Source organism: Spodoptera frugiperda, chromosome 27 (assembly GCF_023101765.2).
Source record: "Spodoptera frugiperda isolate SF20-4 chromosome 27, AGI-APGP_CSIRO_Sfru_2.0, whole genome shotgun sequence".
NCBI lineage: Eukaryota > Metazoa > Arthropoda > Insecta > Lepidoptera > Noctuidae > Spodoptera > Spodoptera frugiperda.
The window spans coordinates 3,046,254-3,057,948 of NC_064238.1; the positions used below are offsets into that span (position 1 = coordinate 3,046,254).

At 36.8% G+C, this 11,695-nt stretch overlaps 3 protein-coding genes across 3 annotated transcripts; 2 read left to right on the forward strand and 1 right to left on the reverse strand.

Annotated features, from left to right (window-relative positions):
- The first annotated feature begins 263 nt into the window (after positions 1-263).
- Positions 264-4,421, forward strand: LOC118263831 (DNA-(apurinic or apyrimidinic site) endonuclease). The gene is made up of 6 exons (XM_035576022.2): positions 264-453; positions 974-1,808; positions 1,900-2,061; positions 2,820-3,398; positions 3,494-3,674; positions 4,133-4,421. The coding sequence occupies exons 1-6, from the start codon at positions 427-429 to the stop codon at positions 4,272-4,274; spliced, it is 1,926 nt and encodes a 641-aa protein (XP_035431915.2). The 5' UTR covers positions 264-426; the 3' UTR covers positions 4,275-4,421.
- Positions 4,422-5,389: 968 nt separating this feature from the next.
- Positions 5,390-11,672, reverse strand: LOC118263445 (histone PARylation factor 1). The gene is made up of 5 exons (XM_035575449.2): positions 10,877-11,672; positions 10,588-10,739; positions 6,583-6,812; positions 6,052-6,305; positions 5,390-5,902 (listed from the first exon to the last, which is right to left on the reverse strand). Exons 1-5 carry the CDS (start codon positions 11,465-11,467, stop codon positions 5,837-5,839), a joined length of 1,293 nt encoding a protein of 430 aa, XP_035431342.2. The 5' UTR covers positions 11,468-11,672; the 3' UTR covers positions 5,390-5,836.
- On the forward strand, positions 6,914-8,273 carry LOC126912587 (uncharacterized). Its single transcript, XM_050705281.1, has one exon. The coding sequence runs from the start codon at positions 7,013-7,015 to the stop codon at positions 8,135-8,137; it is 1,125 nt and encodes a 374-aa protein (XP_050561238.1). The 5' UTR covers positions 6,914-7,012; the 3' UTR covers positions 8,138-8,273.
- Positions 11,673-11,695: the final 23 nt, after the last annotated feature.

Below are 11,695 nucleotides of genomic sequence, written 5' to 3' on the forward strand. Positions count from 1 at the left end.
AACAACAATGTGCACTAAACAAGATTAAGACGGTTGATTGCAAAATTTGGAGAATTTTGCAATCAACCTTCTTAAATTAATTAATCCTCATTGTCCCCATTATTTACGTAACTTAAAACTTTAACAACAAATTGCTCCTGTAAATTATCTATTTCGTTCTCAATACTAATGATTTCTGTATGCCATAGAGAATAGTTGGAAATGTGGGAAATAAAAGGGGTTCACTAGACTGCCATTTAAAAAATTAAATTAAAAAAAATTGGCAAAAATTTGGCGGCAGTGGCGGTACGCAAGATCTGTCATTTTACCGGAAACTTCGCCCGCTACTCCTGCTTTCAACAACGCGTTTTCAGACGGTTGAAGCAGAAATTTGCTTGTAATTATTGTGGAATCAGTGATATATTCTGAAACAATTGCCTCGTGACAATGGCGCCAAGGTCTGCTAAAGCAAAGGTATGCTAAATTCGCTATTTTAAACACTTGAAGTCTTGCATATTTGCATTGAATTTACAAACGGGTTTAGCATTGTTATCGATGACCACTTGAGTGCTAGTGTCAGACTTATTCAACTTCAATTTATGCTGAATGAAATGATAGTTTATATTTTACGTTGCTCTTTGTAATACGTGAACTTTGTGCAACTTTTCGCGTTGATGCCGGGCTCGGCCAGTCTGACCGATTTTAGGAACACATGTTGAGGCATTAGCAGAGGTTTTGGCGGCGTTTGGCGCCACTTTTCGTTGTACTAGAATCTTGCCTATTCATTGCAAGTATTATTTATAAAGATTTCATTTAACAACACACCTAAATCATAAAACGTATAGTGCTACAGGAATATCCAGCAGTGGTTAACGACCTACTACAATATTTATTCATATAATCAGTTCAATTTTAGTATATGCAAATGTTTTTCATATAGGCAATTAACTTTATCTGAGAAAGTGATATATGCATAGATTATAATTTTTTGCAGAAAGCTGCTGATGTTAAAGTATCAGAGAATGATGCTCCCAAAAAAGGCAGAGGAAAAGCAAAAAATGTGGCAGACCCTGAACTAGATGTTGAACTGAATGAGAAATCTGCCCCAGTCAATGACAAGAAACCAACCAAACGTGGTAAAAAGGCTGTTAATGATTCTAGTGAACAAGTAAATGACAAAGTTGAAGAAGTAGGGCCACCTGCTAAGAAAGGTCGTAAGAAAAATGTTGATGACTCAAATTCTGTTGACAAACAAGCATCTAATGGTGATCAATCTGCGGAAGAGGAGTCATTAGCCCCAACTGAAGAAACAGAACAGAGTGATGAAAATGTAGAAGAAAGTAATGGTCACACAGAAGAGGCACCTAGTTCTGGTAGGGGTCGCAAGAAGCAGGCCAAAAAAGAACCAGCAAAGAAAGCTGAACCTAAGTCTGGTAGAGGAAGAAAACCCAAGCAAGAAACGGTAGAGAGTGAAGACACAAAGGACGAAGTTGAAGAGAAACCTAAGTCAGCTGCTAAGGGTAGGGGAAGGAAAGCAGCCAAAGTTGAATTAGACCCTGAAGCTGAGAAGTCTGATACTGCTGAGGAGGAGATAAAAGAGAAGCCTGCACCAAAGGGCAGGAAGAAGGCTCCTGCTAAGGTGCAAGAAAAAGAAAATGATGTAGATGAAGATGAGGATGTTGAGAAAGAGGAAGACAAACCTGAGCCTAAGAAAAAGGAACCAAAAGGCAGAAAAAATCAGGCAAAGAAAGCACAACCTAAAGAAGAAGCAGAAGATGAAGACGAGGATGAAACACCATCCTCTAAAAAAAGGAAGGTAACCAAAAAAGGTAAATTTCAATTCATCTTGATAATATTGATTAATTTGGTACCTAAAGATTCTAGAATAATTGACCTTATAAAATATACTTCTGTTTTCAGCTGAAGCAAAGAATGAGGAAGAAGATGTAGCTGTAGAAGTGAAACCTGCCAAAGGTAAGAGGGGTCAGAAGAAAGTGGTAGAAGTCAACACAGAAACTGATGAGGAACCACAAGACAATGAGCCCACGACGAAACGTCGGCGCAAGGCAACTGATGAAAAGGGTAACTAGTACTATATTGATTATAATTTAAGCATTTGACAAATATTGTTTTGTGTTACTATGATTAAGTGTGTTTTATCATTAATTATTCATAATAAAACTTTTCCAAATGTATATTTTCAATGCTTTGTTATTTTTTCTACCTTTCTATATTCTCAAGTATATACAAAATAGATTTGACATAAATTATATTTAAGTAATTACTTGGTATGCTTCATAAACTACTTTCATAAATAGGAACTTTCTAACAATCGGATTTGCTTCATAGATGGGAATAGAAAAATTGTGGTACATACTTCTAGGTAGCATCAAACATTACTACTAAAACTAGATTTAAGACAAGGTGACTGATTAACAATTTAATACCAAATACCACTGGTGTAATAGGCTTATTACACTCTTAACTTTAGCATGATAGTTAACATGTTGTATGGTTACTAGAGGTTCTTAGTTTATAAGTTGTGGAAAGTGGAAATGTGTAAAATGATCCTGTTTTGCGAAATTCTGTCGTATTACTAGTTGGAAGGTGTGCTTCCGTCTATTATGAAACTAGTTTTTGTGAAAATCCACATGCATGTTACATTGGGGCTTACAAGAGCTTACATAACATTCAAAGTATAAGGATGGGATAATGCACTGTCACATGTCTTCACTGATAAATGAGACAACATACGACAATTTAATTACGACTATACATTTAATTTTTTTGGCGAATATTTTGTCGTATGTTCAGTTTCAAATCATAGTAATGTATTTCAGCATCTGCAGGAGACACGAAAAAGAAAGCTCCTCCCAAAAATAAATCTCTAACAGATTATGAATCCATTGACTTCTCGAATACTTCCACTAATAGTCAGGGCAAAGAATGGAATTTTAAAATATCAAGTTGGAATGTAGATGGTATAAGAGCGTGGGCAACCAAGGGTGGACTTGATTATTTCAAGTATGAGAAACCTGACATACTCTGTATACAAGAAACCAAATGTTCACAAGATAAATTACCGAGTGAAATTGCTAACATACCTGGCTACCACGCATACTGGGTGGCTGGCGACAAGGATGGCTACGCAGGCGTAGGAATTTATACAACGAAACTTGCTATGAACGTCGTGTATGGGTTACAGAACGAGGAATTGGATAGCGAAGGTCGTATAATAACAGCGGAATATGAGCAATTTTATTTAGTATGTACATATGTGCCCAACTCAGGGCGTAAACTAGTCACTCTTCCGAAAAGACTGCAATGGAATGAAGAATTTCGTAGACATGTTAAGGAACTAGATAAGAAGAAGCCTGTGATAATTTGTGGCGACATGAATGTTTCTCATAAAGAAATAGGTATGTATTACAACTTGACATGGTAATTTAATGTTGGAATAGTAGACAACTATCTACTAAATATATTGAAAATATAAATAAAACTATCATTTCAGATTTAACCAATCCTAAAACAAACAGAAAGAATGCTGGTTTTACTGACGAGGAGCGAGCTGGAATGACAGATTTACTAGGAGATGGGTTCGTCGATACGTATCGACATTTGTACCCAGATAAAACTGGAGCGTATACTTTCTGGACCTACATGATGAACAGCCGGGCGAAAAACGTAGGATGGTAAGGCTTGTTTCACTATTTAGGTTGGTAATATAGTTCTCCCGAGGACAATACCAAGTTTCCGCAAACAAATTGAACGAGGCCGAACAAGGGATTCGATGCCGGATTGGGCACAGTAATAATTGAATATTTTTTGGGGTTTCCAAATTAGGTAGCATGTAATCTGGACTTATACCCAGTGTATATTAATAGACTCGCCCTCTATAACTCGACACTGAAATAATCGACGTGGTTCTATACATAGTTATAAATGTCTAATTAAGTACACTGCTGCGTGTCAAATTTTCGAATAAAAGTCTTGATACATATTATTATGATGAGTTGTATTTGCTTTGACATTAAGCAAAAGATGTTTGAAATGGTGTATGAAATTCATGAAATGTTCGCTTGGCGATTTGAAGATTGAGATTGGGCGAGGGGATTTGATGTATTCTCAACATAAAATTTGATTGTTTCAGGCGTTTGGATTACTTCATAATATCGGAAAGGTTGCTACCGGCGCTGTGCGATAATGTTATAAGAGACAAGGTGTATGGTAGTGATCACTGTCCTTTATCCCTATTTCTACATCTTAGTACTGCTGACAAACCTAAAGAATGACTCTCATGTAACTTGCTCGAATATTCATGTTTTTTGAAACGCATTTTGATCTGAACTGATTTTTTTTTCTGATTATTATTTTTGTATTTTTTTTTTATTTGTGAAGGACACTTGATTAGAATAAAAATGTTACTCGAATATATTTAATTTTTTTTTTTATCTATAAATTAATTTTATGAAATTTCACTATTTGAGGAAAGAGTGGGATTAAGATACCAGACCCCAGCGTACAGTGCGACGCACTTCGCGCGCTTAGCCGCATGTCGCAGGCACAAGTAGTGCATAGTAAGGCTGATTCTCGACCCGAGCCGCGGATAACTGTCCAAAAAAAGGCGGGTGAGTTTGCTGCGGGTGAAGTAGCCGCACATCATATTCCAGAGCAAAATTTAAGGCAGTCTAAGTACTTTGCCATAGCTGATATGGTAGAGCAAATCAAAGTGGAATTTGTCAACAATCAATTCCAAAATTATTACTAGTGTCATTGCAAATATCAATTAATGTTAGTGTTCATTTAGTGATATATAAAATCGTTATCAACACCACTAATCTCAGACTTAAAGTAGGTATAATTAGGTAGGTTAAAACAAACTATATTGATAACGTTTATGTAATGTTTTCTAAAGCGTCCGGGTTCTTACGCCTTGACAAAGACAGTTCAGCGCACTTGTGTAATGCAAATGTGTGCTGGCGTCACCCTAATTTACACAATATTTCAAGGTTGTATCATGCAAACTGGATTTATACCGTACTATATTTTGTATATAGCAATAGAGATTCTAAAGTATGTAATCTCGTTCGCTTACGACATCGCGCATGATAAAACATATATGACACATTTTGTGTACGTCTTGTTTGAACATGTATGTACTCGTTTATTTATTAATGAATAGAGTATTTACTTGTACTGTAAAAAAAACTAATTTAATTCCATTTTTTCCAAATGATAAATCTAAAATTTATACTACCCATTGTTATAGCAATATACAGTACCTACAGAATTCATTGCTTGTGGGTTGAGGTCATGTGTTCAATTTCAGAGCTTGGCAACTTAATATATTAGTTACATATTTTATTAAGCATTTCAATTACTAGTTACTAACAATAAAAACAATCTGTTTATTTAAAAAGCATCAAATGATTTATTACAGTATTAAATAATTAAATTAAATAAAAAACAATACAAAAATATTACCTACCTACTTACACTATAGTTTTGAACTGTTATTATAAATGTATCAAATGGAAAATATATTTTTTCCCTTTAAATATTATATCCTTCAATTTATTTAACTGTCCATAAACTATATAATAAATACTTACACATAATTGAAAAAGGCACTGTTTGGGTGTTTTCATATTTATCAAGCTACAAAATTACATTTTGAAAGCAATATCATGCAAACTGTAGTCAATACACATTATATTAGTCACAAATATTACTTGAGACATTATTAACCTAATACATCAAATGAGAGTCAGCTTTGGCTTCAAATAAAGTCAGCTTCAAAATTTTTAGTTCCTAAATATGTGACAGTTTGATCTTCAGTTACTTGTTCAAATTGTTATTTTGGAGCAGACATGTGCAACAGCGAAACGTTAGGTCCTTTACGCCGATACTTAATATGCGCCTGAAAAAATAAGTTTGAACATGTAAGAAAAAAATATATTAAGGTGTAATGCACAATTTTTTTTCATTGGAATTTCGAATTTATTTAGAAACAATAAAGTTGAAAAATTAATAACAAAATTTGACAGTAGAAGAGTTTAAATATATTACCTTTATTATGTCTCCAAATGGATTCCTATTTAGCACAGAGTATGCAGACACCAAGCTACTCATGGCAGGTTGTGCCAATTCTTGTAAACCTGAGCAAAACAGGGCTATGCCACCCTCAATACCAGTTCCAAAGTCTGATTCATCCAGGGCAATATTAATATTGGTTATTACAGGCTGTAATTCTGAGAGTACTTCTATTTTCTCTGTTTTACTTACAGCATTTTCTAGTTTTGTAAACATTTTTTTCAGGGTAGCTGTTGGAAATAAAATAATATTTTGTTATTAGGCAAAGTTATGCTGATGGTTCATGAATACATTTTACGAAAAAAGAAAGACTGATGAGATAATGTAGTGCAATTAATCTCATCAAATTGATGAGTTTGTCTAATATCCAAATTATACAGAGTACAGCTTCATCATCATCAACATTAGCTGGAAGTTGTCCACTATTGAACAAAGGCCGCCCCCTTAGTCCTCCATGTACAACTACAAGACTACAGCTTATGTATTGTCAAAAAAAAAACATCTTACCATCAGTTTCCGCCAATCGTCTGTACCCTAGTTGAGTTTTCTTATCATAAGGTACCACAATGCCTGCACCATGGAACGATTTAGTCACCACACTAGCTGATCTTTTTTTCATATTAAATTCCTCTAAAGAAATATTGTTCTTTTCAGCATAAGCTTTAATTTTATCCATTACTTTTTGGCATGCCATTGAAGTAAATGGGGAATGTTTCTTCTCATTTTGCAAGTATTTACTGAAAAAATGTTAGGAAATAATTTAGTTAATTCAGTAGTGTATGAACTACAGGCATCACAATATTACACTATTTAAGCCCCAAATGGGTTGGCAGAGGTAAACATATTACAGAGTGCAGTGCAGTGCGAAGCGCGCTCGTATACGGTCGTGTTTACAAAACTCGCGAATCGCGCGGCACTAGCCGCTGCCTGCCTTACTATGAGTACCCAACCACTCATAGCCAATGAGTTGCTGGCATTCATTCAACATGCTATCGACACGATGGATGAGGTTAGCATCTTGCAAATCTGCAAATCTAACTTCAAGGAAGAAGACATAAGTAGCGGCAAAAGGTTGCTATTCCAATGTCTTGGAAAGCTGGACGAGATGCCAGCTCGCCGAAGAGACGGAACGGAGAAAAGTGTGCAGGATATAATCACCTTGCTGAAGGTGACAGATCCCGACGACGTGCCTGCATTCGTGGCAAAGGACCTGCACAAGCTGCCCCCTGTCACCTTTGATCACGTCGACGTTACCAGGTTGCTCAAGGACATCATATCCTTGAAGACAAGCCTGGCTGAGGTACAATCCAAGCTGATGTCTTCAGAGAATACAATTGGAGAACTCCGTGCGGAATTGATGGCGTTACGCAACACAGTTGCTGTAAGTGGGTCACCGAAACTGTGCACCGACGCAAACACATGCCGCGGTGCAGCCAATGCATCGGTCAGCAGTTTTGAGTCGGCGAAGGCGCAGGCATCGCCACGTGCGGGCGCTGCAGTGAGTCACTCCGCCGAACGGCTAGCGTCTCCGGCGCAGGCTACGACACGTGTGAGTACGTCGACCCCCAAACGTGCTTACGCTGACATCGCTGCAAAGGGGGGTAAGCAGGTTCAACAGGGCGAAAAGCCTCGCGTGGATCTGCATCAGGAGGTTCCTAAAAAGAACCAGAATGACAAGGAAGGCTTTACCCTTGTCGAAAGAAAGAAGAAGAGGAAGCCTACTTGCCGCAATCAGTGCGGTACCGCATTGACAGGACATAACCATCTGCTGCGTCCTGCTGTACCAGCGACGCTGCTCTACGTGTCCCGTCTGCATGACTCCACAAAGGCGGAGGAGATTGTGGAGTTCATCAAGATCAAGGCAAAACTTCATCTAAAGGTCGAGCAGCTGCACTCTCAACACAGAGTGGACTTCAAGTCCTATGTGGTCAGGGTGCCGACTGAACATCTGTCGACCTTAATGAAGGAGGAGTTTTGGCCGCGAGGGGTAGTCTACCGACGGTTCCGAGGTCGGCTACCGGACACTGCGCGACACACGACGCCGTCTCTTCGTGTGACCTAATTATTAATAATAATTATTAAGCACAACTATGTGTAATATTGTTTGTAATGTATGTATAGTATTTATAAATTTTAATGTATTAGTTTATAGTATTTTATATGGGCCTATGAAGCCTGAAATAAACGAATAAATAAATTACACAAAATGCCCCTTGTTCATTCACTAGTCAAATTCTGAGTGTGCTCAAATGGTAAGTTTATTATACCCTATGCGCTGTAACAAGGTGCGGCTGACAGATGCCAGTATGACGTTGACGTCTCTCTTTAGGGATGGACATTAGAAAAATCTTTTTTTATCGCTATCGATACTCGCAGCATACATTTAATTTTCTTTAATTTTTTTATTAAATGTGTGTGTTATTTAGTTGTGCAGCGTAACTACGTGTATATACTTGTCAAAATAAATATTTTATGACCGAGCCCTGAGGTGTTTCAGAGTTTCAGTTATACAGAACCGTGAAGAATATAAGTGTATATTAGTTTGTATATGTTACTAAAGCAACCACGATCTTTCAGATTAACCGTTTCCGTGCGGATGATGCCGCACAGGCACCATGTAAATCTATTGCGTATGGCGTATGGTGCCCGAGAGGATACAAAACTAAATCATACAAAACTCGGCTTAAACGACATTCGTCAAAAGAGCCCCTAAATAAAAGTGTCTTTATTTGTCACCCTTATCATGCCCACAGTGTTCGTTTTAAGTAATTTCGCAAATTAGCTGACATCAGGGGTTGTAAACCAAGTTGCCGACACATTTTATTATTGATTATAATTCTAACAGCCCACTTTCTGGAATGTTTCTCAAAAATCAAATGCTTTTGTCATAAGGTTCATTGTTGCCTAAAAACGTACAAAGAGTGCGCTGTTCGCCGGCCCTTCGCCTACAAAGTACCGTATTTCCTTGCGTATATGGTTGATTATTGTTTAAAACTACGCCGTTCATAATTGTTTGCGCCGGCGCACAGTATAATATTTTGATAAACTAGACGGACAAAAGTCAATTTAGGACATGTCTTAAATGATCCTTCTAACGCCAAAGAATCAAGACAAGCTGCTTTGCTCTGGTATTGGTACAAAATAATTTTGTCCCGCTAGTTTTTCATACTAACTGTGCATAACTATTTCACCCCGGCCGGGGCGGCGGGGCCCCGCACTTCTGTCTTGCTGCCCTTAGTAAACAGACGTGACGTGATCTTACTGCTTATATTTTCGACGACATTCGCTTGTGCACTTGGACTCCGTGATTTTAAATTTCATCATTTTAAAAATCATGTAAATGTTTATAGGTACCTACGAGTACAATATTTTTGATTCATTAGAATCGGACTTCCCATTCAGTTAAATGTTCTACAGTAATCCAGTATTTTGTAGAGAAACAATTTTATCATCAAAATAGTGAAGTTAAAATTGTTTCCCTACAAAACACTGTATTATAAATAATAATAAATAAATATCACCTCGCGACAAACTCAAGTGGTACGTGTATAAATTCTTTACAACACTTGAATAAATAAATCCATGAAATAATGCAAAAAGGTTTACAACCCCTAATATAAATTAGTCACTTACCTTCCATTTCCATAAAAACACACAGATCGTCACTTTTAAACGCACTGAACGAATTTACTGACTGCCTACGTTAGATACACAATGTCAAATGATTATTTTAGCAAGTAGAAACACGAAAACAAGCTAAAAGTGACAATTCATGGCGGATGATTCCCCAGGGGAATCATCAAACTTTCTGGCGCTTGGTGCCTCAGAGGCATCACAGAATTTTTGTTTGACGCCAGGCACTAAAGATTGCTAAAAAGACTTCCGCACGGAATCGGTTAAGTACCACCACGCATTATCAAAGGCGCCGGAAAATGTCTACTACATATTTGTGCTCAGATAAAGTCACTGTGGTTCGTGCCGAGAGAGCCGCGTCTACAGTAGATTTACCCACATAATTAAAGGTTTTTTAAGAGTGATAATTGAACGACGCACGATTTTCGTTTTTTATTCTAAAAAATCATCGACTGCCTGTCCTTCGTAGTAGTACATCCCATCACTAAACACGACTATGGCTTTACGTTATACGCATAACACTTTACTTTATTTTTCATTTCATTAGATTTTATTTAAAGACTATAACATTCCAGTTGGATTTAATTTAATTAACTTACACTTCCGATTGATTTAACATAATACGAATGTGATACAGTTAAAAATACTAAGGCATAATTTTTAAATCGCAGCAACTTTCAAGAGTGATACGAAACGTTACTGAATCTGTCAGCCGCACCTTGTTACGGCGCATAGGGTATAATAAAAAATATGTAAAATCAGCAAATACAATTACTAGACTACAAGGAGGAAAAGGTTGGCAGTATTAGCATAGATGATTCAGAGTTATTAATATTCACACACTAGTTGGTTTGAATAGATTTTATATTTTATACTTACTAAACAGCTCCAAATAAATTGTAGGCCATAGGAGTGATGTGATAGTCTTTCTCGCTATCATTACTTGCAACAAATACTGGTGGCTCCTTGGGGTCATCACGAAAATATCCAATGTGATACTGGCTATCTTTCTTCTTGTTCTTCAGGATTGCCTGAAAATTTGTCATGTAAAGAAGTTATGAATAAAAAATAAAAAAGAGTAAAGAAACAGATTGTATTATTTGTTGCTGTTAATTTATATATTAATTATAAATGTGTATAACTAATTTTAAATTGAATATTTTGTTACCTGGAATTCTGGAGGGTCATAGAAGAATCGCCAATGAACTAAATACAGCTCTTTATTATCTAACTTAGGTAACTTCCCCATCAACAGTTCAAATGGACCAATAGCCATCAGGTTCACACTCGACAATGTGTCTTCAAATGATTTACCACACTCACTAATACACTCAAAAAATTTAAAGAAGTCATCAGGCATTTCTACTAGGAACAATTCTTTTAGAAGATTATTATCAGTACTTTTGTCATAAAAGGTTATTTTTTCAGGAAGATCTATGACTGCTTGATCTTCAGTTTCTTGTTCATCTGATTGTTCAGGTTTGTTATCACTGGCGACATCATCAGTCTTCGCCGCTGCCTCCTCACTGCTACTGCTCGGTGGCTCATGCTTCTCTTGCCGTGCAGGTGATCGACCAGGAGAAGGCCTTGCGTATGGCGATAAACGGCCTCTAGTCCGGTTTATTGCTTTGCCAATCTTTTGTGGTGGATGCTTAAACCGTTTATGGTGTTCCGGATTCTTCTGATAGCATTTACTTGTATATTTACAGACCGTTCTTGGGTCGTTAACATACTTCATCCATTCATCGGAATCTCCCATTTTCTAAACAATTGGAGCTATTAAATCAAATGTAAAATGCTAGAAAACTTTAATTTGTGGTACAGTTTATTTTAAATGATATAAAGTGGTGATAGTCACGAATTTGTACGCACGGGAAAATATTTTGCAAATAATTGCAATCAATGTTTTGGTTGAACTGAAGTATTTTTGGCGGTCTGTTCGACGATTATTGTAACGTCAAATGTCAATGTCAAAGTTCGGTATCAT

Coding starts and splice junctions, on each gene's coding strand:
- LOC118263831 (XM_035576022.2), top strand. CDS start 427: ATGGCGCCAAGGTCTGCTAAAGCAAAG. Junction 2,062..2,819: donor CAAGGCAACTGATGAAAAGG/GTAACTAGTACT, acceptor AATGTATTTCAG/CATCTGCAGGAGACACGAAA. Junction 3,675..4,132: donor CGGGCGAAAAACGTAGGATG/GTAAGGCTTGTT, acceptor TGATTGTTTCAG/GCGTTTGGATTACTTCATAA.
- LOC126912587 (XM_050705281.1), top strand. CDS start 7,013: ATGAGTACCCAACCACTCATAGCCAATGAGTTGCTGGCATTCATTCAA.
- LOC118263445 (XM_035575449.2), bottom strand. CDS start 11,467: ATGGGAGATTCCGATGAATGGATGAAGTATGTTAACGACCCAAGAACG. Junction 6,813..10,587: donor AATTTATTTGGAGCTGTTTA/GTAAGTATAAAA, acceptor ACATTTTTTCAG/TAAATACTTGCAAAATGAGA. Junction 5,903..6,051: donor CATTTGGAGACATAATAAAG/GTAATATATTTA, acceptor TTATTTTTTCAG/GCGCATATTAAGTATCGGCG.